At 35.6% G+C, this 26,856-nt stretch overlaps 1 protein-coding gene across 2 annotated transcripts in view; it reads right to left on the reverse strand.

The window, feature by feature from the left end:
* LMBRD1 (LMBR1 domain containing 1) overlaps positions 1 to 26,856 on the reverse strand; it is a 202,519-nt gene that overhangs the window by 107,867 nt on the left and 67,796 nt on the right. For both annotated transcript variants that reach the window (XM_058306941.1, XM_071218535.1), the window contains exons 4-6: positions 21,468 to 21,565; positions 20,201 to 20,268; positions 1,466 to 1,554 (exon numbers count right to left, since the gene is read on the reverse strand). In XM_058306941.1, coding sequence (XP_058162924.1) covers positions 1,466 to 1,554; positions 20,201 to 20,268; positions 21,468 to 21,565 — 255 coding nt within the window. The remainder of the gene's footprint in view (positions 1 to 1,465; positions 1,555 to 20,200; positions 20,269 to 21,467; positions 21,566 to 26,856) is intronic.

Here is a 26,856-nt window from a genome sequence, read left to right on the forward strand (position 1 = left end):
TATACACTTATGATACTTTTCCCCCCCTATGGGGTCAGGCGTAAATTAATTACATGTAGTTTAATTTATATGTAAATTATATCATTAAAATTTTTTTAAAGGTTAGAGGGGAGCAGGTATAACTCAGTAGTTGAGCACCTGCTTCCCATGTACAAGATCCTGGGTCAATCCCCAGTGCCTCCTAATAAAAAAGTTAGTTATCCTTGATCCCTAGAACATGCAGGGAGGTGAAGTGAGGGAAAATAAAGCTAGAAATTAAGAATAGTTGAGTGACTATTTTACAACTAAAAAGACAGTTGATCTAAAATGATAACTTTGCTATATTTATGAGTATACCGTGTTTAAGATTTGAAATAAAAAAAAAGAGTGAAAATTGCAGAGTTTAGAATGATGCTACCTATCTAATCACTGATACAGTTTATATTAAGTTAACTACATTACTACTCAAAGATTAGTATAACATAAAATAACATTTAGGGCAGAAAAATAGTTACACAAGAGCTGAAGGATTTAACTGCAAGAACAGATGCAAGTTATTCCTCAGCAATCAGATCAGATGACAATTCAGTATTAGTAGATGCAAGGTCTGTTATCCTCATTCTTGCTGTTATCAGCAAGATACTAATGAACTGAAATTTATAGCAATAAAATTAAACTTATATACAGCAAAGGCGCAAAGACTTAATTTAATATCAATATTTAATGTTTTATCTGGGTACACAGAGAAGTGCTGATCAAGTAATGTACAGTACCTATTAGAAAGAGTAAATATAAACAAAAGCAATGAAATTTTTTGGCATAATGTTTACAAAATAAGTATTCCAGGTTTCTTTGAAAATAAAGCTACCAAGTTCAAATGCAAATGAAATTTGAGTAAAATGGTACAATTCTTATTCAATGTCAGTTTTTAATGACAAAACTATTTTTTCAATGATTAAGCAATTTTCTTAACCTAACTCCCTGAACCTCTAAAAAATGTACTTCTCATGATTAAGGTAAGGAAAACTCCTGAATAAGAATTCAATTCCAAAATGTTTGGTGAGGTAAATTTATAGTAAAATACTATTTAATACACACATAACCTCTATTATGTATATCCCACATAAAAGTTTACTTAATCTCAATCTCAAACAGCAATATCGTTCTTTCATTTTTCAAAATTAAAAATACCAATCTAGTATATTTCTTTACATATTCTAAGAGAATTAAAGATGACATAGAATTGATAAGATCCTCACTACTAAAATACACTGAGAAAAGATTGTATTTTCTTTCCAACACAGTAAGTAACTTTATGAAGAAGTCAAGAGACTATGTAATAACAACATGGCTAGAAGTACACTTTTAAGCACCAATTAGAAGACTTGTGGTGTAAAATTCTTAAAATAGGTTACTTCTCTAAAGAGCGCCAAGAATCATGACATACAGGTTATTACGGACATTTCCCCCGAAAGAATATACTTACGACTACTTCCAAGTTCTTCAAATAGGAATTTCACTTTTTCCCACTCTGTAGAATTTTTGTTATTGGGAACATTCAGTGGAACAAAAGCACTACAAAGGAGAAAATAAATATTTTTAACGGTTCTAAACATAAAAGGATGAATAAAAGGAATCTATTAGTTTTTTTTTGGAATTTTTAAAAACAAGGATCTACTTTTCCCCCAAAAGAATTAATAAATCAAATCTGCACCATCTACAGAAAATTCTGAAAAGCTTCTCATTTGGGTATTAACTATATCATGAATTTGTTTCAATAGTTTATTACTTCAGTCAATATAATAGGTTTCTTTTTAAATCCTATGTATTTTTTTTTTGCATTTAAAAATATTTTGGTAGTAGTTATAGTCTTACAATTGTCTAAATGGTCCATGGCACACACACACAAAAGGTTAAGTATGTCTGTGTTAAATCAGTGAATCGAATATAAATATATACAATTATCTCAATACATTTATGTGTAGAGAGGAAACATACTAAAATAATAGTAGATACTCTTTGAAGGATTAGAGGTGATTTTTGCTTTCCTCTTAGTATTTTTCTATATCCTTCAAAAGTGTACCCAATAGACATAATACATTTAGAAGGTCACCTGACCATCTAGCCCAGATAAATATAAAAGAAAAACAAAAGATTACGGTAAAGGGCTAGGTATTCTTTAGATTGTATATGTTGAGAATCAAATAGGAGAGCAAGAAGTAACTCTAATACCAGTCATTCCCACCTAATTTTAATAATAATTTAAAATTGTAAATTGTATAGGAGTAAGATTTCATTTTGTAAAAAGAAAGAACTGAATGAGTTCAACAATATATTAAGATATCTATACTTACCTAATGTTTGTTAATATATTCAAGCAAAACAAAGTAATTACTGTAAAATGAACCTTTATTCTTTGATACTGCTGATATTCTTATGGACAGATTGTGTCAGGAAGTTATTTACATTTATTTAAATTTCTAATGATTTGCATTAACTTCAGTTTACTCTTCTTAATCCTAAAGAGTTATTTCTCACCACTTTTAGAAAGAAAAATGATTAGTCACAGGCACTGAGCAATAAATACAAAAAGTTAATTATGTGTTGGCTCACCTGTAAAAATCAAAAGCAGAGAGGAGTAATCAAAAAATAAAAAAATAACTTGCATTTTATACTTACATGATATTAATTTAAATAGCATTTGAACAGATGTTTAAACTATGCAATAAAAACCTACTGGACAGTATATTTTCCCGGAAGTGTATTTTGAACTTGTCACTTGGGAATAACTCCATGAGCATAGGAGAACAAAAACTTCTATATTATACAAAATATTATCTACAGTTCTATGAAAATAGAACTATGGATTACAAATATCTATAAATAGCATTCATACTTAGAATATTCAGTATCAAGATATCAGTTTGAGGTACAGATGCCAGCCTTAGTTCTGGAGTTTAGTAATATGATACTAGGTCACAATAAGAACTGGAGTTCAGTATGATGAAATTTTTCCTATACACCTTGAAAAGAGTAAAAATGAGAAAAAAATGTTTATTAAAAATATTTTTTATGCCTGATTTGACTCACTGAATTAGCTTAATATAGATGATCTCTTCAGGCAGAGAACAAAAGAAAAGCTAATGAATTTAGGAAGATATCAAATTAAAATTATGAATTCAGCAGAACTGAAAATAAGATTTTTACTTCTATCTACACTTACTCAACAAGCAAGTCATATTTATCTTTTGAGATAGCTTTTCTTTTCTATTTCTTCTGCTCTCCTGTCTTTATAACTACCTAGTTCAAATCCAAATCTTTTACCTCAACTATTACAATGGTTGTCTAAATGGTCTGCCTACCTACCATTTATATACTACTTCTCCACCTCAAATACCCAAATACCCCTTTCAAAGAGATCCTTCACAGTGCTACAAGTAACTCTTAAAACAAATTCATATACGTGTACTTACTTTCAAGCATTCATACACACAAATACATGCACATCTTCGTTGTCATCGTGATTGCCCAGTAGGATAAAACATAAATATTCTTAAATATTGTATATAAGACCCAGAGTCTCCCTACCTGATTAACACCATGTTCTGTTAGTTGGTCATACAAACACTTGAAATGTCACCATAACTTTTTTCTTTTTTGGTTTTAAATTCACATACTTCTTATATGTCATTCTTCATATAGTCCATGCTATCCTCAACCTCCTCAACTTCTTTTTAATCTAGTCTGCTGACCAATTTCTACTCCTTCAATTCTCAATTCAAATATTCCTTCCTCTCTTAGATTTTCCCTGACTTTAAAAGGCAGAATAGGGGCCTGCTCCTCCATACTCAACATCTGGTGTGTATCTCTTATTAGAGCTCTTAAACATTGTAATTCAAATTATTTTCATGCCTCTCCTTTTTGAATCTTGAAGACAGCAATCATGGCCTTCCATCTTTATCTCCAAGACTCAGGAAAGCACCCAACATACAAGTGCTCCAAAATATAAGCTGCATGAATTAGTTATACCTAGATCTTATCTTTACCATAAAATTATCTACCATTTTATCAGTTAAAATACATCACTTAAAAGAAGTAAAATGTACGTTATCTTCAATAAATTTTAGGAAATTTAGTTAATTTAAAATTTACCTCATTAAAATACTTCACTTATGGTGACAAGAACAATACTTCCTTGGATAACAAAACACTTTTATTCACAAAGTTTAGGCCTGTGAAATACCAGAGTCCACACATCCTCCCCTATATAAGTGCTTTCAGCTTACAACCTCACCTAAGATATCAATGAGAAAATAAAGGCCAATCAGAGGCAAAATCTTTTATTTGCCCACTGTAGCAGTTTGATATTATTGATGAATTCTAAAAAGAAATACTGGACTATGTTTGTAAACTGATCTTTTTCTCTGGGCATATTAGATTATACTGAATTCATAGGTTTACTTAATTTAGTAATTATGTGAACCTTTTGTGCCAGTGGGGACTCAGATAAAAGGCATGGCAAAGGACAGAGTTAAGGGTTTTTGATGTTGGAGTTTGATGCTGAATCCTTAAGCTGGAGCCCCAGGAAGAGAGGAACCCTAAACCTGGAAAGAAGCAAGCCCTGGGAAAAGAGGAACCCTGAACCCAGAGAGAAGCAAGACCCTGGAAGGGAAGAACCCAGGAAGCCTGAACCCTCACAGATGTCAGCAGTCATCTTGCTCCAACCCTTTGGTGAGGGAAGTAACTTATGTTTTATGACCTGGTATCTTTAAGCTCCTACCCCAAACAAATACCCTTTATAAAAACCAACCAGTAGTTTCTGGTATTTTGCATCAGCACCCCTTTGTCTGACTAATACACCCACCAAAGCTATGCACCTACCTGCACTTACTTTCATTTTTGTCCTCACCTAACAATGGAAGAAAAGCCTTTCCATCACTATACAGAGGTTCCCTCTCACTTGATACAACCTCTTTCACTAGCATTGTTAATTCCTTGCTCATACTTAACAGCAAATAAAATTTTCCCAACTTCAAAAGGAAACAAACAAAATTCTCCCTTGGCTGGAGTGGTATGAGGTAAAGCAATCCTATTTCTCTGCTCTACTTCAAGGTTAAATTTGATAAAAGAGTTGTCTAGTCCAGGCAATAGAAAAACTTTTCTATAAAGGGCCATATAGTAAATATTTTAGACTCTGCAAGCCATACAGTCTGTTTTATCTATTCAACTGTCATTGTGGCACGAAGGCAGCCACTACAGATGATATGGAAAAGAATGAGTGTGACTGTGTTAGAAAAACAGCAGCAGGCTGAATTTGGCCCATGAGCCATAATTTGCTGACCCCTGGTCATTCCCATTTCCCTCCTTTACATTCACCCCTGAAGCCATTTCCATCTAGCCTTGGTCCCTATTACTACACAGAAAATGCTCATTGTCACCAATGAACAGCATGTTTGCAAATCCAAAAGATAATTCTTGATTTTCATCCTATTCTCCTTTATTCAGAAAAATTTGACTCAATTAAGAACTTATTCATACTTGCAACACTTGGTCTCTCCTAGCTTCCCAAACTACAAAATCTTCTGACTTCCTCCCCTACGGCATTAGCTCTCCTCTTCAATTTCCTTTCTTATATCCTCCTCTTCAGTCTCTCTCTCTAAATCTTGGCTTTCCTCAGAGCTTGATCCTGGGCCTCTTCCTCTTTCTCCTTATTCAGACTCTTCATTATACTTACCACTCATTCCTATTGCTTTAAATACCATTCTTATGGTAATAAATTCAATATCTATACCTTTTGCCCAGCCTTTAAATTTCAATCCTGCATATGTAGTTGCTTTCTTGATACTTCTTTGATGATGCACACACCACAAATTTAAAATGTTCACACTAAATTCTAGTTTTTGCCATTTTTTAAATGACAGAAAATGGTGCTGTGGTGGTTCAAGAATGTGTGTGCCCCAGAAAATCATTTTCTTAAAGTTGGTCTTTTCTTATTGGTATGAACCTATTGTGGGTGGGCTCTTTTGATTAGGTTATTTTGGTTAAGGGCCTCTGATTAGGTACTTCAGTAAGGTGTGGCCCAGGGTGGGTATTAATCCTCTTACTAGAGTTCTTTATAATTGGGATGAATATAGAGAGAGACAGAGAGAAAGCCACAGGAGAAAGCCACAAAACCAAGAAGCTGAAAGCAATGAAACTTAGGAGAGAAGGAAAAGACCAGCAGACACAGCCATGTGCCTTGCCATGTGACAGAGGAGACCAGGATTGCCAGCAGCTGGTCACTGAGGAGAGAGCATCACCTGATGATGCCTTAATTTGGACATTTTTACAGTCTTAGAACTGTAAGCTTGTAAGTTAATAAATTCTCATTGTAAAAGCCAACCCATTTCTGGTACATTGTATTATGGTAGTGTAGCAGACTAAAATAGGTGCTATCCACCCAGAAGTTCAAGTCAGCAACAAAAGAGCAGTAATTTCTCCCTCTCTTGTCCCCAGGCAATTCATCAGCAAGTCACAGCCAATCTCCTTCTCAGACACAAGACAGAGCTATCAACTTGTGTTTCCATTATAACCCATTTTCACCATCCCCACTCCTATTCAGATCAACAGCTTCTCTTGCCTGAAACAGGCCCCACTATTTCTACCCCTGATCCCTTTGCTATTCATTTTCTATAGCAAAGAGAAAAATATTTTAATCTAAGATCAAAATAATAGCAGGTCAGTTCCCTGCTTAAACCACTTCACTGGATTCCCACTATATTTAGAAAACGTTACTATGGTTTCTAAGGCCCTAACTCTTCAATTTCTTCAGTGTTCCTTCCTATTAGCAAGAAAGCTCAAGGTATGCTTTTCTTATTTCAGTTCCTTGTGTATTCTAAGCTTTCTCATACCACAGAACCTTCTCATATGTTGTTCCATTTTCCTGGAATGCTCTTCTCCCTGCTTTTTATAAAGCTGACTGCTTTCTAATCCTCAGCATAAACAGCACCTTCACTAACTAACCTGGCATTCTCTATTTAGCAATTCATCTGTTTCCTTGAAAACACTTAATACAATATTGATTTCCAACCCCCTTCCTGTTTTTGCCATCTCCCCTGTAATAAGTGCCAGGAAATGTGCCTATCTTCTTTCTTCAACGTATCCCCAGTGCTTAATACAGTGCCTGACACATTATACGAGTTTAATAAATATCTGGAGAACAGATAAATACATATTCACATGAGTTACTTAAGTAGTGCACAGCTTTCCAAGTAGAAAAAATATACAAGTTAAATACTAGTACTAGCAAAATTTAGCCTTATTTTGTTGTAAATTCATGAGTATGATAATCATCTACTTTCATTAAAAATAATTTAATGCAGCAATATGCATAGCAGTGATTAAAAATCATCTATGAAGATACTGGCTAATATACTGAAAAGTCAAAACTATTCAGAAATAATAAAATTAAAAAGTTGAATAGATCTAGAACGCACATATACTATTCAGAATGCTAAAATACATTCAAACTTCAAAATCATTTAACTTTAAGCTCAGTTGAATATAGTTAAAATTAATCAATAAAGTTAGTAAAATAATATGAACTAAACTGAACTCAAAGAAAGTAGATAAGGTTAACCACAATTACTGAGAATGAATAAGGCTGCAGCAGCTTTATCCAGCTCTTTGGATACCCTACCCCACTGCAAACTCTGCTCCTGAGGCAGTTCAGCAATGCAAAGAGTATGAACTTTGAAGCTAAAAACCCATTTCAAACTCTTACTAGCTATGTCACACTGGAAGTTTTTTAATATCTCTGAGTCATATTATATAACTATGCACACATTAATTAAGGTAATATGTCAGCACACCTATACTGTGTAGTAATACTTTCTTCCGTAACTAAACTGCTGTCTTCCACAGAATTTGCAGAATTACTAAAGCCTAAAAGCCAAATAGAAGCAAATTCTAATTTAGTCAATGAGTACCATTCCCAAATTCAAAGAAGCAAGCAATATGGCCCTCTGGAGAAATTGCCCCATAGAATGGCTTAAAAGGATAGATCTGAATATAATCAAGCAAACTAAAGTCTCAAAAGCCTCATTCACAACATTCCTCCATCAGTTTGGGCCTCCACATTTGGTACAAGCTTAGTGAACAATTCTAACAAATCTCAGCCACAAAGTACAAATTTAGCATTTTCACCAATAATGTTATTTTCATAAGCCTCATTTGATCCATCTTTTAAAACAGAAAATAGGGGTTCTTAACCTTTTTTTGTTTCCTGGACCTCACTGCCAGTCAGGTGAAAACCACGGACCACTTCTCAGAATATAGCGGCAGATGGTTTTATTACACTCAACATCAGAGGTAAGAGAAAATAATGGTAACAAGTTGACTTTTTTCAATTCAAGCTCACAGATCCCCTGAAATCTAAGGGGTCCATGGGCCCCTGTCCAAGAACCCCTATTTTTAAAAGATAAGGTTAAAGGAGAACACTATTTAAATTTCTTATAGTAATAAAATTCTAAAGCTAAGGATACAAGGCTAATGTTTTTGGGGTTTCTTTTGCCTTCTTTGGCATCTTCCATTTTTCTATATCAACCTATCCAAATACTATAGTACAGCAAGAGAAAAAAATGTTTTATGTCCATCTTCTCAGAACACAAAATCTAAGGCCAAGTCCTATGCTTAAAGTTTCAATGTATAATTCCCAGTCCAATAAATAAACTACTAAAGGAAACAGGTGGCTAGGGCATGGCTCAATCTTTCAAATAAAACTTACAGAAAGGAACTAACAGATGTGAACTCCAAAATTCTTGTTTCATTACCTTTTTCAGTCATTTACGTCTGAACCCAGTGAGTGCTATATAGTTCAAAGTACTACTTAAGGAAAGAAGCAACCAACATGGCGGCAGAGTGGCTCCAAGAGTCAGCTCGTCCTATAGGCCATTAGTAATCACCCAGAGCTACCTGAAGCACATGTTTGAGGTACCCAGAGAACAGAAGAGATCCTGCAACACCCTTTAAAGAAGAGATGAAGGAAACTGCCCATCTGCAGTGAAGATTCATGATTAGAGTATTCCATGCCCCAGAGGCCAGTGCCCATCCTCCATGGGTGGTACAAGCCACCTCACGAGCTATTCTATAGCTGGATTTGGAAGCTCCATTTCCCAAAAACTTGGCAGAAAGACAGTCAGGTAGCAGCTTCAGCTACTGATTGGTAAATGTGGCTGGCTAAAGTATAATCCTAAGAAAAGCTAAAGTTTGAACCACTCCAAGTCAGAAAGAGGCCGGTAGCCACCATTTTAACTCCACCCCCACCTTGAGGGCAAGCAAAGCTGATTGAAACTCACAGTCACAGTAGGGACTGGCTTCTTTAAGCCCAGATCAGATTGCAGCCCTAGCCTAGGCCCCAGCCCTACCCCAGGCAGGGAGGAAGCTGGCAGGACTTGGACCGGTCTCTCCAGACAACTACTGGTGCTTTCAGCCAACACAGACTGCATAATAAGATATCTGGTGCTAAATTCCCACCAGTCAACAGGATAGGAGGGGAGATGTGGTGTTTCTTCAGCCTCTCTGGGGAACTGGAGGCGGTTTCAGCCCACATGGACTAGCTTGCTAGGTGCTTGTTGTTCCATCCTCAACCCATAAAGGGCATAAGGGACAGTACTTCCTCAGCCTGTAAGGACAACTGTAGACACTTTTGGTCCACATTTTTGGGTATTCCAGAGGGGCTGGAGCTCTGGAAGTCTACCTGGCCAACTGTGGTCAGTTTAAATGGATTAGTTCACTGCCCACATCTAGAGCTCCATCCCTGCCCAGGCAGGGGAGGAAGGAACAACTACAGACAGTCTTGACCTGCACAGCTTGGATTACTACACATGGCTATGGCTCCACCCCTACCTCAGGCAGAGAAGGTTCATCAGTTCCTGGAGCAACATGGGAAGCTTCAACCTCCAAAGCTTACCAACTCTATCCTTGGCTCCTACTATACAACCAGCTAGGGAATAGGGCAAGACAGCCCTAAACTAAAGAGAAAAATTTTACCTAGAATAAATACATCTAGAAAGCCAGCTGCCAAGATAACCAACAAAAAATTACAATCTATACCAAGAAACAGGAAGATATGGCCCAAAGGAGCAAAATAAGTCTCCAGAAGACATAAAAGAGTTGAGACAACTAATAACAGGTTTTAAACATCTCTTTAATAAAAATCAATGAGATAGATGAAGAGACTAAGGATATTTAGAAGATAGAGGGTGAGCTCAAAGAAGAATTTGAAAGCATATATAGAAGAATAGCAGAACTTTTGGGAATGAAAGGAACAATAAAGGAATTTAAAAATACACTGGAGAAGTGAATGTGGCTCAAGCGACTGGGCTTCCCTACCACATGGGAGGTCCCAGATTCAGCTCTTGGTCACCTGCAGAAGGTGAGTTGGCATGATGGGCAGGCATGGTGAGCTGACACAACAAGATGATGCAACAAAGAGACACAAAGAGGAAAGAAAATGACAGACATAAAAAACCAGGGAGCTGAGGTGGCTCAAGTGATTGAGCGCCTCTCTCCCACATGGGAGGTCCAAGGTTTAGTTCCTGGTGCCTCCTAAAGAGAAGATGAGCAGACACAGAGAGCACACCGTGAATGGACACAGAGAACAGACAATGACCTCAAACAATGAGGGCAGGGGAGAATAAATAAAAAAAATAAATCTTTAAAAAAAGATACTCTGGAGGGGAGCAGATGTGGCAAGGGCAGGTGTGCACCTGCATCTCATGTGGGAGGTCCTGGGTTTGATTTCTGGTGCCTCCTAAAGAAGAAAAATAAGCAACAAGAAGACAATGAGCAGACATTGAGCAAAAAACAAACAAAAAACCAACAAGAAAACTGAGCAAAAACAATAAGCAGATGAGAAAAAAAAAAAAAAAACAATGAGCAAACAGAGGAGGGAGCCATCCCAAGAGGGAGGAAATTATTTTTAAAAAATACTGGAGGCATATAACAGTTTTGTGGAGACAGAAGAAAGGATGAATGAACTTGAAGATGCAGCCTCCAAAGGAAACATCCAAAGAATGGAAAAAATTGAAAAGGGTCTCAGGGAAATAAATGATAGCAAGGGATGTGCAAATATACATGTCATGGGTGTCCCAGAAGGAAAAAAGTAGAGGAAAGGGCAGAAAGAATATCTGAAGAAATAACAATAGAAAACTTTCTAACCCTATTGAAGGATGTAGATAATTATATGTCCAAAAAGTACAATGTACTCCTATCCAAATAAATCTGAACAGACAGACTCCAAGACATATTCTAACCACAATGTCAAATGCCAAAGAAAAAAGAGAATTCTGAGGGCAGAAAGAGAAAAGTGATGCATCACATATAAGAGATACCCAATGAGATTAAGTGCTGATTTCTCATCAGAAACCATGGAGCTAAGAAGGCAGTGATGATATATTTAAGATACTGCAAGAGAAAAACTGCCAGCCAACAACTTTATATCCAGCATGATTGTCTTTCAAAAATGAGGGTGAGTTTAGAATATTCACAGATAAACAGAAACTGAAAGAATCTGTAACAAAGACACTGGCTTTGCAGGAAATACTAAAGGGAATATGACAGCCTGAAAAGAAAAAGACAGGAGACCTTGGAAAAGAGTCTAGAAATGAAGATTATATCAGTAAAAGTAAATGCAGGTATAAAAAGAGTGGTGAAAACAAGATATGACATATAAAACCCGAAGGTCAAAATGGGTGAAGTGTAACTACCTTTAAAGTAATAACATTGAATGATAATGGATTAAATTCCCCAAGCAAAAGACACAGATGGCAGAAAGGATAAGAAAATATGAGCCATCTATATACTGTCTACAAGAAACTCACCTTAGACCCAAGTATACCAATAGATTGAAAGTGAAAGGCTGGGAAAAGATAGTCCAAGTATGTGGTAACCAAAAAAGGAAAAGCTGGAGGAGCTATACTTACACCAGAAAATATAAACTTTAAATGCAAAAATTTACTAAAAGCAAGGAATGACATTATACACTAATAAAACTGGCAATTCACCAGAAAGAAATAACAATCATAAATGTATAAGCACCTAATCAGGATGCCTCAAATTACATGAGGCAAACACCGACAAAACTAAAGGGAGGAACAAATGCCTCTACAATAATAGTTGGAGACATCAATAAACCACTCCCAGCACTGGACAAAACATTTAGGCAGAGGATCAATAAAGAAACTGGAGCTTGAATAATATGGTAAATGGACTAAACATAAAAGACATAAATGGAACACTGCACCTCAAAACAGCAGGATATACATTCTTTTCAAATGCTCACGGATCTTTATCCAGGATAGACCTTGGATCTCAATAAATTTAAAAGATCAAAATTATGCAAAGCACTTTGATCACAATGGAATAAAGTTCAAAATCAACAACAGGTGAAAAAGGGAAAATTCACAAATACATGGCAATTAAACAACCCACTTAATCAGAAGGTCAAAAAAGATATTGCAAGAGAAATCAATATATACCTTAAGATGAATGAAAATGAGAACAAAACACATCAGAACCCATGGGATGCAGCAAAAACAATGCTGTGAGGGAAATTTATAGCCCTCAATGGTTACATTAATAAAGAAGAGCTAAAATCAGAGGCCTAACTGCACAGCTGAAGGAACTAGAAAAAGAATAGGAAACTATTCCCAAAGCTACAAGAATGAAATAACACAGAACAGAGCAGAAATAAACGAAATTCAGGCCAAACAAACAAAAAACAACAGAATTAATAAAACCAAAAGTTGGTTCTTTGAGAATATTAACAAAATCAACAAACTTTTACCTAGACTGACAAAAAAAAATGCAAATAAAATAAAAAATGAAAATGGAGACATTACTACTGACCCCACAGAAAGGAGATCATAAGAGGATACTACAAACAACTGTATGCCAACAAACAATGTAGATGAAATGAAAAAAATTCCCAAGAACACACAAAGAACATATACTCACCTTAGAAGAAACAGAAGACCTCAACAAACCAATCACAAGTAAAGAGATTGAAACAGTCATACAACAATACCCCAAAATGAAAAGCCCAGGACCACTGGTGAGTTCTACCAATCATTCAAAGGAGATTTAATTCCAATGTTACTCAAACTCTTCCAAAAAAACTGAAGGAGAAAGAATGCTACCAAAACTTATTCTATGAAGCCAATATCACCCTAATATGAAAGCCAGATAAAGAAATTACAGGGGAAAAAAAAAGTTATAGACACATTTCCCTAAATGAATACAGATGCAAAAATCCTCAACAAAATAGTTGCTAACTGGATCTAACCACCCATTAAAAGAAGTACTCATCATGATCAGGTGGGTTTCCTACCAGACATACAAAGGGGTTCAACACAAAAATCAATCACCGTAATATACCACATTAATAAATCAAAGAAGAAAAATCATGCTTGTCAAAATTGATACAGAAAAGGCATTTGATAAAGTACAGCATCCTTTCTTTATAAAAATACTACAAAAGATAGGAATTGGAGAAAACATTCTCATCTCATGATAAAGGCCTTATATGAAAACCCCACAGCTAACACTGTACTCAATGGTGAAAGACTGAAACCTTTTCCATTGAGATAGGGAACAAGAAAAACATGTCCACTGTCACCACTCTTTTTAATATACTGTTAGAGGTTTTTTTTCAGGAAAGAAAAAGAAATAAAAGGCATCAAAATTAGAAAGGAAGAAGCAAAACTTTTGCTATTAGCTGATGATATGAATCTATACCTAGAAAGTCCCAAAAAATCTACAAGTTGCTAGAGCTAAAAAAATTATTTCAGCAGAGTGGCAGGATACAAGATTAATACACAAAAATCAGTGTTGTTTTTATACACAAGTAATGAGCCATCTGAGAAGGAAGTCAGAAAAAAAATTCCATTTACAATAGCAACTAAAAGATTCCAATATTTAGGAATAAACTTAACCAGAGACATAAAGTACTTGTATTCAGAAAACTACAATGCATTGCTAAAAGAAATTTTTTAAAAAGACCTAAAAAAAGGGAAGAACATACCATGCTTATGGATTGGAAGGGTAAATATCATTAAGATGTTGATTCTACCCAAATTGATATAGAGATTAAATGCAATACTGATAAAAATTCCATAAGCATTTTCTAAAGAAATGAAAAACACAATTATAAAAATTAATTTGGAAGCTGAGGGGCCCCTAAGAGCCAGAAATATCTTAAAAAGGAAATGCAAAGTTGAAGGACTCTCACTTACAGACTTCAAATCATTTTACCTAGATACAGTAGTAAACACATGGTATTGGTATAAATATAAACACATAGACAAATAGAACTGATGGTTCAAAACAGCCCCTCAAATCTATGGTCAAGTGATTTTTGTATAAGCCTGTCAAACTCACCCAGCTGGGGCAGAAGAGTATATTCAACGAATGGTGCTGGGAGAGCTGAATATACACAGCCAAAAGAAAGAAAGAGGACCCTTAGCTCACAGCTTATACAAAAATTAACTCAAAATGGATCAAAGACCTAAATAGTATATAAATGCTAGAACCATAAAACTCCTAGAAGAAAATGTAGGGAAACATCCAAGACCTGGTAGTAGGTGATGAATTCTTAAACCTTACCAAAAGTATAAGCAACAAAAGAAAACATGGATAAATGGGACCTCCTCAAAATTAAAAACTTTCAGTGGACTTGGCCCAGTGGTTAGGGCGTCCATCTACCACATGGGAGGTCCACAGTTCAAACCCCGGACCTCCTTGTCCCTTGTGGAGCTGGCCCACGCGCAGTGCTGATGCGCGCAAGGAGTGCCGTGCCAGGCAGGGGTGTCCCCCGCGTAGGGGAGGCCCACGCGCAAGGAATACGCCCCTTAAGGAGAGCCACTCAGCACGAAAGAAAGTGCAGCCTGCCTAAGAACGGCGCCACCCACATGGAGAGCTGACACAACAAGATGACGCAACAAAAAGAAACACAGATTCCTGTGCCGCTAACAACAACAGAAGCGGACAAAGACGACGCAGCAAATAGACACAGAGAACAGACAACGGGGGTGGGGGGGAGAGAAGGGGAGAGAAATAAATAAATAAATAAATCTTAAAAAAAAAAACAAAAAGCAAAGGACTTCATCATGAATGTGAAAAGCCAGCCCACTCAATGGGAGAAAATATTTGGAAACCACATATCCAATAAGGTTTTGATGTCTGTGCTATATGAAGAGATCATACAACAAAACAATAAAAGAGCAAGCAATCCAATTTAAAAAGGGGCAAAAGACTTTGACATTTCTCCAAAGAGGAAATATACATGGCCAAAAAGCATAAGAAAAATGTTCAGTATCACTAGCTATTAGGGAAATGCAAATCAAAATGACAAGATATCATCTCATACTGCATAGAATGGGCATCATTTTAAAAAAAAAAAAAACACCAGTAGGTGCTGAAGAGGATGTGGAGAAATAGGAACACTCTTTTCTCTGTTGGAAGGAATGTAAAATGGTGTAGCCTCTGTGGAAGAGAGTTTAGCAGTTTCTCAGGAAGCTAAATATAGAACTGCCATATGATCCAGCAATTCCACTACTAGGAATATATTTAGAACAATGGAAAATAGTGACACGAACAGACATTTGGCCACTGGTGTACATAGCAGCATTATTCACAATTGCCAAAAGATGGAAACAACTTAGGTGTCCATCAAGTGGATAAACAAAATATGGTATATACACACAATGGAATACTATGCTGCTGTTAAGAAGAAATGAAATTGGGACACACTTAAAGCATTATACTAACTGAAATAAGCCAGACACAAATGGGCAAATATTGCATGAATTCACTAATATGAACTAAATACGAAGAATAAATGCATGGAGTTAAAACTATAGTATAAAAGTTATTAGAAGATAAAGAGGAGGGCTGAGAATGGTTACTGATGCTTAATGTATATAGAAGTTTTAGTTAACTTGATTGAAATGTGTGGAAGTGGATACAGCTGATGTATTAGTAGAACAAATATAGCTGGTTGAAAAATGGCATTGTGGCTGAAAGGGGTAACCTATGAATGTAAATATCAACAGAAAGAAAGCTAGAGAATAATCTAGGGACTGAATAACAGTGAACTCAGAGGTGGATGAGAATTGTGATTAATTGTACAACTACAAGAACTTCTTGAACTAGAACAAATGTACATCTCTATTGCAAGGCTGTAAGAATGTGAAGAAGCATAGAGAAAATAAAATTAATCTAACCTATGGACTATAGTCAACAGCAATACTGTAATATTCTTGTATCAATGCCAAAGATGTACTGTGTTAATAATTGGGGGGGTATGGAAAAAATATACCAAATTTACACTACAGACCATAGTTAGTGGTAATAGTCTGATGATGTTATCTCATAAAATTTGTAACAAATGTTCCACAACAATGTAGTGTGTTGACGGAGGGGTGTTGTATGGGAATTCTATACATGTGCATGATTGTTTTGTAAGTTCACAACTTTAATAAAAATATATTTTTTTTTACAGTACTACGTATATAACTAGTACTTGTAATTTATTCTCATTTTATACTTATGTTGTTAAGTTCAAAGAATTTTTGTGGCTTGTTCAAAATCACACAGCTAAAAACAGACAAAGCCAAGATGCTCTAATTGAAAGTCCAATACAGCAGTTTGACTAAACAGCCTAAACATTGATCTCGGCTTGATAACTGACTTATGAGACAAAACGATCATACTGTTGGGAAAGAGGTAAGGAGTAAGCAACACTTAGTACTATCATTTGATTTAATGCTCACATTCTATAACTGAGGAAACTCATTTTCTCACTGGAGCTGGATACTGCTATTAGAAGAGCAGAAACTAAAATTATGATTTCCTAATACCTCATCCAGTGGCTTAATCAACATTTCTTCCAACAAAACTTAACACAACCAAAATTGATTTTCAGACAGTCTACCAGCAAACCTGCTTCTCCTTCAGACTTGCCTTACTCCACTGATGATAACTCTATTCTTCCAATCTCACTTCCTCTTTCTCTCATACTCTGCATACCCAACCCATCAAAAAATCCTATCGGCTCTGTCTTCAAAAGCCAGGCAGAATCAAATCACTATTGCAACTAAGTCTCGCCTAGGTTATTGCAATAATTTATTAACAGATCTTATGTTTGTGCCCTTGCCTCCCTAAAGTCATTTCTTAAAACAATCAGAAATCCTTTGAAAATGTCAGATCATGTCACTTAAGTACACAAAACCCTCCAAACAGCTTCCCATCTTCTTCAGAATAAATGCAGAAGTCCTTACAATGGCCTAAAATCCCTTACATAATTGGGCATCTCTAGTTACCTCTAACTACAACTCCTGCTACTCATGCCTTCATTCACACTTCACTCCAGTCACACTAGTCTCTTCACTGTACTGAACCTGTCAGTCACTTTCCTTTCCTAGGACTTTTCACTTGTTGTTTACTGTGGCTGGAATGTTCTATCCACCACATATATCCTCACTTTCTTCAAGTTTCTTCTCAAATGTTATGTTCTCAGCAATGCCTTCCCTAAAATTTCACAACCTCAACTCTAACACAACCTATTATTTGCTCATTTACTTTCTTCCTCCTGAAAATGTATGTACTACTAGGAGGAAGGGTTGTCTTTTCAGTTCACTGATGTTTTACCAGCACCTTGTATGGCATCTGGAACATAACAGATTCACAATAAACATGGAGGAAATAATGTATGTTACACTGTTCAAAATGGTTGGTCAAACTGTCAGTTCCTGCTACGAATATATTGGAAAGGAACCATGTGCTTCCCTTTTACTATGCTACTTTTATTAATGGTCATCATCTAACGTATTAAAATAGTACAAAAGGCTAATTCTTTTATGAGGACTGAAAGTGATTTTCCCTTAAAAGAACCAGTATATTTTAGAAGAAACTTCAGAAACCCTATTCTGTATGAAAGACATTCTGACTGCTACGAAGATTTGTGGTTTTATTGATGGTTCTCATTGTTGCAGAATTTGAGAGAGGTTCAATTATTTGCGTAGAGAGAGGCCAGGGCTCAGGAATGATTTTGAGAAGGAAAAATGGTTTATTGACAGCCAAGCGGACTCGGGAGCTTTCTGTTTCAATCCCGAGCCCCGAACAAGATTTTTGAGTCCCTTTTACACAGAGAAGAAAGGCCAAATGGTCCTTTTGTTTCAGTTCTCAATAGACTTGAATTAGCATATATATCTTCCACATCCTAGGTAAGCTTTTAGCATGGACTTCATACATTCTAGATAAGCTTTTAGCACATTTGGTTTGCATTTTTCCTGAATATTTAAAGTTTATAGACCTTGCATTGTTAAACTGTTTCCTGGGACTGGAGTTGTTGCGATGGTCACCAAGGGCAGGACTGCAGTCTCTTACCGTTCCACACCCTCAAGTCAAGACAGACAGCTTAGGTTAAGGTTATCTCTGAAGAGACAAAGAGCCTCCCACCCAGAGCCCACATCATCATCATGTTCTAGATCACAGGCTGGCAAACCAAGGCTGACTGTTTTGTAAATAAAGTTTTACTGGAACACAGTCATGGACTTTTGTTTATGTACACTGCCTGTTTTAGAATTACAGGGGAGAATTAAGTACACTATGTGGCCCACACATATGAAATATCTATCTGCTGTTTGAGAAAAGTTTGTTATTCCTCTTCTAGATAACTTAGGTTTACATATACGGCACCTCCATATTAACAAAGCAAATTAAGTACATTTGGCTTTCTTTAAAAAGCCAAAGAGACTTTTAAAAAGGTACTCAGTAGCTAAAATAGCAAAACCGCCAAAATATGTACTTTCAACAAGGATTCCTTTTCGTAACAGGTCAAGGCAAACAAAAGGAATTGAAAACATGCCCGTACTATAAAACATTTGCATTCTAAGAACTCTTAAAACTACAAAAAGTTACTGACCAATTTCCTTTCCATCACAAATTCCATTCAATAAGTAAAGTTTTACTTAATGAAATTTATTTATTGAAATTTCAGAGAACAAATTTTAAATGGAAACTTTTAAAAACTTATTAGCAGTTGGTATATTTACTAACATAAAAAAATTAAAGCAAAATCAAGACTTATTTTAACAAGGAAAAATGTCTCCAAAAGAGAAATTTTTAATCTATAAAGAAGTGTGGGAAACTTTATTGAAAGTAGTATAGACATTTAAAGAAGAATTTTAAAACTAACTCACAAAGATTAATTCAAAGATTTAATGTCTGGTGGGTCAAATACGAAAGATACATGGACAACGATTTTTATCAAAGTGTTGTTTATAATACCAGAAAAACAAAACAGCATAAATGTCCAAATAGTCATCACCAGAAGATCAGCCAAATAAATTGTTGTATCCTAAGAAGGGAATGCAATACAGACAAGATTGATGGCTCTACACTTCATTATCCTGAGGAGATGCCCACAATGTTAACAAGTATATTACAAATAATTAGGTAAAATATAATCACGTTGATGTGGGCTATGGGTGGGAGGCTCTTTGTCTCTTCAGAGATAACCTAAGCTATCTGTGACTTGTGGGTGTGAGACGGTAAGAGGCTGCAGTCCTGCCCTTGGTGACCATGGCAACGACTCCAGTCCCAGGAAACAGTTTAACAATGCAAAGTCTATAAACTTTAAATATTCAGGAGAAATGCAAACAAATGTGCTAAAAGCTTATCTAGAATGTATGAAGTACATGCTAAAAGCTTACCTAAGATGTGGAAGATATATAGGCTAATTCAAGCCTATTGAGAACTGAAACAAAAGGACCATTTAACCTTTCCTCTCTGTATAAAAGAAACTCGAAAGTCTTGTTCGGGGCTCGGGTTTGCAACAGGAAGCTCCCGAGTCCGGCCAGCCGTCAATAAACCACTTTTCCTTCTCAAAATCATTCTTGAGTCCTGGCCTTTCCATACGCAAATAATTGAACCTCTCTCAAATTCTACAACAACATCTGTGTCAAACTAAAACATGGAAGTGTATGTATGAGGGGGGCATTCAACATATACCAAAGTATTAATTTTGGCTATCGTTCAGGGGTTAAATTAAAAGCGGTTTGGTTGGCTGGTTATTTTTCTATATTTTGGATTTTTTTTCATTTATTTCTTAATGAATCTTTTTTTATTAATTAAAAAAAAACATTATTTAACATTTTTAGGGGAAAAAAGCAAGACTTACCCCACTAAAAGAAGAAGTGCACAGATCACAGCAAATCCCAGAGTGTACTTGAATGCCGTTTTAATTTGCTATGTCAAGGGGGAAAAAGTATACAATTTAGTAAGCACTTTTAAAATATAAAATATAATTTCTACAGTGTAACAAGTGCTTCTACATCAAATGTGCATTTATATTCAAGAATGCAAAGGTTCCACTGTTGAAAAAGAAACTAAAATTTAAAAAATAAAACACTGATGGATTAGAAAGAATAATCTGCAAGTGCTCCTTTCTTTATACCATAGAACAGTGTTTAGCAAACTAAGCCCAATGCACTTTTTTTTTTTATTAAATTGTGGTTTTTTGTAAAGATACATAGATCACAAAAAATGTTACATTAAAAAATATAAGAGGTTCCACATACCCCACCCCTCACCCCTCCATTCCTCCCACGTCAACAACCTCTTTCATCATTGTGGCACATTCACTGCACTTGGTGAATACATACTGGAGCACCACTGCACCCCATGGATTATAGTTTACATTGTAGTTTATTTACACTCTCCCCCAGTATATTCTGTGGGTTATGGCAGCATATATAATGTCCAGCATCTGACTTTGCAATATCATTTAGGACAACTCCAAGTCCCAAAAATGCCCCCACATCTCATCTCTTCTTCCCCTCCCTGTCCTCAGCAACCGTGACTACTTGATCCAGATCAATGCTACAGTTTCCTCTATTACTAGTCACAATAGTTGTAGCTCATTCATTTACATATTGTCGCTGGCTATTTTTGCACTACAGTGGCAGAGCTGATTATTTAAGACAGAGAATATAAGGCATGAAAAGCCTGACATTTACTATCTGGTCATTTACAGAAAAAACTTTGCTGAAACTTGCTCTAGAATTTTGCCATCTAAAACAGTCACATGTGGTTATAGAGCATCTGAAATGCAGCTAGTCACAGATGGAATGTACTGTAAGTGTAAAATATACACTAAATTTCAAGACTTAATATGGAAAAAAAATTTTATATCTCAATTTTTACATTGACCATACTCGAAAAGATAATATTTGAACTATACTGTGTTAAATAACGTATACCAAAATTAACTTCAACTGTTTCTTTTAACTTATCTTAATATGTGGCTCTTAGAAAATTTTAAATTTCACATATGACTCTCATATTTCTAGTAGAAAATGCTGCTCTAGAAGATATTAAAACAATCACATATTTCTTTTAAAAGAGATTTTTTTTTCTTGAATTGAGGCCCCTAAAATAATACTTACAGTGCATTTACTAGTGTCATCATCATCTTTTTCTTCATAATAGAAGTAGACAAATGGGATCCAGAGGAACACACAGAACAATATAACTGAATATAAAGCTGTGGAAAATAAATAATAAACTGAGTTCTTGTAAGGGCACATGTACTTAATCCCAGCAATATGTGTGTGTGTATGCATACATTTTTACTTGGAAAATTCACTCTACCCATCTGATTTCATATACTCTCTCTGTATATGTGATATCTGAATCAGCTTTTTTTCTCCCCAAGCCTCAAGAAAACAATAGCACAATTAGAATAGCAAATTATAATTCACATTAACTATGGGATAGTTTGAAGCAACAATAATAATTATGCCAATGATAATTATGACAGCTGAGTGCTAAGAATTTGTGAACCATCTCATTTATTTCTACAAATGAACTTTAATTTTTGTAGTTATTCCAACTTAATAATTTTTGTAGTTATTCCAACTTAAAATCAAGTGAGGCTAATACATTTGCCAGTTACTCTGGTTAGTCAGAGAAGTAGCTATAATTAATGCTGTTCCCCATTCTAATTTTAAGACATGCAAACTTATGAAACTGAACTATACAAATCAAAATAAGAGAAAAGGTAAGAACAGTAAAACAGTAAACATAGATTCCAAGTTAACAAATAGGAATTTTTGTTAACTACCTGCTTAAAAATAATAATCTGTTAGAGTTGAGATACTTTCACCCAGTAGTAAGTTAAAATATTTCCTTTAATTCAACACAGAGTTTAAATTAAAGATATAGTATATCTTTATAAAACAATACAAACAGCATAAACAAATTTGGAGGTTTAATAAATAAGCCTATCTAAGAAACCTGTTTTTAAAATCTTCTGGGTACTTCACATTTATTTGCACACACGTAAGTTCATGGACAATAACTATACCAATGTAAGTATTTAAAGCATCACAGGATGATAAACATTTGTAACTCTTTTGTAAAACCAAGCATTATGTATACTAAAACTTCAATTTTTCAGTATTATGGAAAAAATTATCTTGTGAATTTGTAAAATTTTAAAACGTTAACTTAATATTTGCTAACTAATGCCTATTTCATAAACATTGCTGGCATTCCGTATATGATCAATGATTACTGATTTTATGTTACCATCATATTTAATTAGATAACAAAGTATTAATTTGAATGAACACTTCATTCAGATATACTATTAATCTCTGACTAATCACTTCCAAACACTTAAAGGATTCTAGATTTAATATGAAGATCTACTTACGTGATTTATATATTGAAATTCCAGCAGTTTAAGTTAAATTTGTTTTAGTGCAAGAGGAAAATGCCATAATAACTGAAAATGACTGTGAAAGTTATTAATTCTACTTACAAAAATAATTAAGAATCCCTTAATCGTTAAAGTGGGAAATATCCTAACAGTTATTATGGATATTTAGTGTTAGCTAAATAATATTAAGATGATATCTTGTAAATCAAATTTTATCAAAATATAAATACAAAAGAAAAATTAGATCACAATTCTAATCTTTGTAAAACTGGTGAACATTCCTAACAAAATCTTTGAGAACTATTATTTAGTGTTTTATTTACTGACATTTAGGCAATAAGAATGACTTGACTGCTTGCTTCACATCAGAAAATGTAATAACATCTTATAAGTGATAACAAACAAATAAAAAAGCAACCAAAACATGCTACCTAGAATTCTAATCCCAATGAAATTATGCTTTAAAAATAAAAGGAAGAAGAGACAACCAGCAATATGGCAGCAGAATAAGGAGTTCCTAGAGTTAGCTCCAGCTATGGGGCAGTTAGTAATCACCCAGAGCTATCTAAAGCACCTGTTGGGGGGGGGCTCCAGGAGACCAGAAGAGCACTCTGCAACATCCTTGAAGGAACAAAAGGAGAATACCCATCTGCAGAGAGATTTGTAAATAGAGCACTCCACGCCATGGAGGCCAGTGCCCATCCTCCACTGGCGGCACGAGCCGCCTCAGGAGCTACTCTGTGGTTGGAAATGGAAGCTCTACTTCCCAAAAATGGGTGAGGAAGAGATGGGTGGGCACCAACTTCAGCTACTGATTAGTAAATTTGGTGGGCTAAAGTATAACCCTAAGAACAGCTACTATTTGAACCTGTCCAAGTCAGAAAGAGGCCAGTAGCCTCCATCTGAACTCCACCCCTACCACAAGGGTGAGCAGGGCAGACTGAAAATCACAGTGCTGGTGGGGACCAGCTTCTTTCCATCCAGATCATATTGCAGATCTAGTCTACGCCCCAGTACCACCTTCCATCAGGGAGGAAGCTGGTGAATCCTGCACCAGCGTCTTTGGGTAACTGCAGGAACATTTGGCTGGCTCAGACTGAATAGTCGGAAATCTACCAGGACAACTGTGGTCATTTTGTACCCGCATGGCACAGATTGCTGCCCACATCTGCAGCTCCATCCCAGCCCCAGGTAGGGGAGAAGGGGGCATGAAGCTTCACTAGTCTCTCTGGGCAACTAGTGTCTAGGCTTGCACAACTTGGATTATTACACACAGCTGTGGCTCTGTTCCTACCCATGGCAAAGGAGAAAGCTGGAGAAGTTTCATCAGTCCCTGGGGCAATGAGGGCAGCTTGAGCCTCTACAGGTTGCAGCACCAACTATATCCTTGATGCCTACTACACAACCAGCAAGAGATAAAGGGTGAGAAAGCCCTAAATTAAAGAGAGAAACTGTACCCAGAATAAATACATCTAGTAAGGCAGATGCCAAGACACCAACAAAAAATGACAACTCACACCAAAAGAAATAGGAAGATATGGCCCAGTTCAAGGAACAAGGTAAGTCTCCAGATGACATAAAGGAGTTGAGACAACAAATCATAGATGTTCAAACAAATCTCCTTAATAAATTCAATGAGATGGCTAAAGAGATTAAGGATATTAAGAAGACACTGGATGAGCACAAAGAAGAATTTGAAAGCATACATAGAAAAATACCAGATTTTATGGGAATGAGGTGCAATAAATGAAATTTTAAAAACACCGGAATCATATAATGGTGATTTGAGGAGGCAGAAGAAAGGATTGGTGAGCTTAAAGAAATGGCCTCTGAAAGTTAACATACAAAAGAACAGATGAAGAAAATGGAAAAATTGAACAAGTTCTTGGGGAAATAAACAAAAGCAAGAGATGTACAAACATGGGTGTCATGGGTGTCCCAGGAGGAAAAGAGGAGGGAAAAGGAGCAGAAGGAATATTTGAAGGAATAATGGTAGAAAATTTCCCAACCCTAATGAAAGACATAGATATCCATGTCCAAGAAGCACAACGTACTCCCTTCCAAATAAAACAAAATAGACCAATTCCAAGACACATATTAATAAGAATGCCAAAGACAAAGAAAGAATTCTGAGAGCAGCAAGAGAAAAGCAATGCATAACATACAGGGGATACACAATAAGACTAAGTGCCGATTTCTCATCAGAAACCATGGAACAAAAAGATGGTGGTGTGAATATTTAAGATAGTGCAAGAGAAAAAATCCAGCCAAGAATCTTAGATCCAGCAAGATTGTTTTCCAAAATGGGGACAAGTTTAGAATATTCACAGAGTAACAGAAACTGAGAGTTTGTAACCAAGAGACCAGCTTTGCAGGAAATACCAATGTTACAGTCTGAAAAGAAAAGACAGGAGAGAGAGGCTTGGAAGAAAAGTCTAGAAATGAAGATTATATCAGTAAAAGTAGCTAAAAGCCCCAAAAGAGTGGTGAAAATAAAATATGACAGATAAAACTCAAATAATTTGGAATAAACTTAACAATGTAAAGCACTTGTATTCAGAAAACTATAACCCATTGTTAAATAAATCAAAAAAGACCTAGATAATTACAAGAACCTTCCATGCTCAGATTGGAAGACTGAATATCATTAAGATGGCAATTTTACTCAAATTGATATACAGAATCAATGCGATCCTGATAAAAAATTCCACCAGAACTTTTTAAATAAATGGAAAACATGATTATCAAATTTATTTGGAAGAGTAAGGGCTCCTGAATAGCCAAAAACATCTGAAAAAGGAAAAGCAAAGTTGGAGGACTCCCACTCCCAGATTTTAAATCATATTACCTAGCTATAGTGGTAAAAACAGCATGGCACTGGCATAAAGACAGACATACAATCAATGGAACTGAATTGATGGTTCAGAAACAGGCCATCACATCTATGGTCAAGTCATTTTTGACAAGCCTGTCAAACTCACCCAGCTTGGGTAGAATTATCCATTCCACAAATGGTGCTGAGAGAACTGAATATCCATAGCCAAAAGAAAGTGGACCCCTATCTCACACCTTATATAAAAATTTACTCAAAATAGATCAAAAACCTAAATATAAAAGCAAGAACCATAAAGATTTTAGAAAACAATGTAGGAAAATATCTTCAAGACCTGGTGGTAGGTGTTAGATTCTTAAGGGAGATAAGAGGAGGACTGAGATGGACTACTGATATTTAATGTATGTAGAAGTTTTAATTAACTTTATTGTAAATGTGTGGATATGTATAATGTTGATGGTAACACATTATAGTGAGTAACACCTGGTTTATAAATGGGATGTGGCTGAAAATGGTGGTTAGGGATGTAAATGCCAACTGGCAGACTGCTAGAGAATAATCTAGGGACTGAAATGTGCAGTAAACCCAGAGGGGGATGAGAATTTTGCTTGATGGTACAGATGCAAGAGTGTCCTTTGTGAGCTAGAGCAGATGTACATCACTATTGCAGGGTGGTGTGAATGTGGAGAAGCATGGGGAAAATACAACTGGATTGACCTTTGGACTGTGATTAACAGTAATAATGCAATATTCATGCATCTATGCCAAAGATATACTGTGTTGATAATGGGGGAGAATGGAAAAAGTGTCCCAAATGTATGCTATGCATGTGGTAATAGTCTGATGATATTATCTCATAATCGGAACATATTCTACCTCGGTGTGGTGTGTTGATAGAGGGGTGTTATATGGGAATTCTGCACATGTGCATGATTGTTTTGTAAGTTTACAACTTTTGTCATAAAAATATATTCAAAAAATAACAACAGAATAGGTTGGGGGAAATACACCAAATGTAAGGTAAGGACTATGGTTAGTAGTAAGATTTTGACAATATTCTTTCATAATTTGTAACAAGTGACTCACAACAATACAGGATGTTGGTGATGGGTTGATGTATAGGGCCCCTGTATGATGTTCTGCATATTTGCTTTGTAAGTTCACAACTTTTACTATACACTTATTGTTTATGTATGTTCATGTATAAATGATACAGTAACAATAATAATATAATAATAGGCTGTGTTGGGGGAAAATACACCAAATGTTAAGATACTTT

The sequence above is a fragment of the Dasypus novemcinctus genome, chromosome 11 (assembly GCF_030445035.2).
Source record: "Dasypus novemcinctus isolate mDasNov1 chromosome 11, mDasNov1.1.hap2, whole genome shotgun sequence".
Taxonomy (NCBI): domain Eukaryota; kingdom Metazoa; phylum Chordata; class Mammalia; order Cingulata; family Dasypodidae; genus Dasypus; species Dasypus novemcinctus.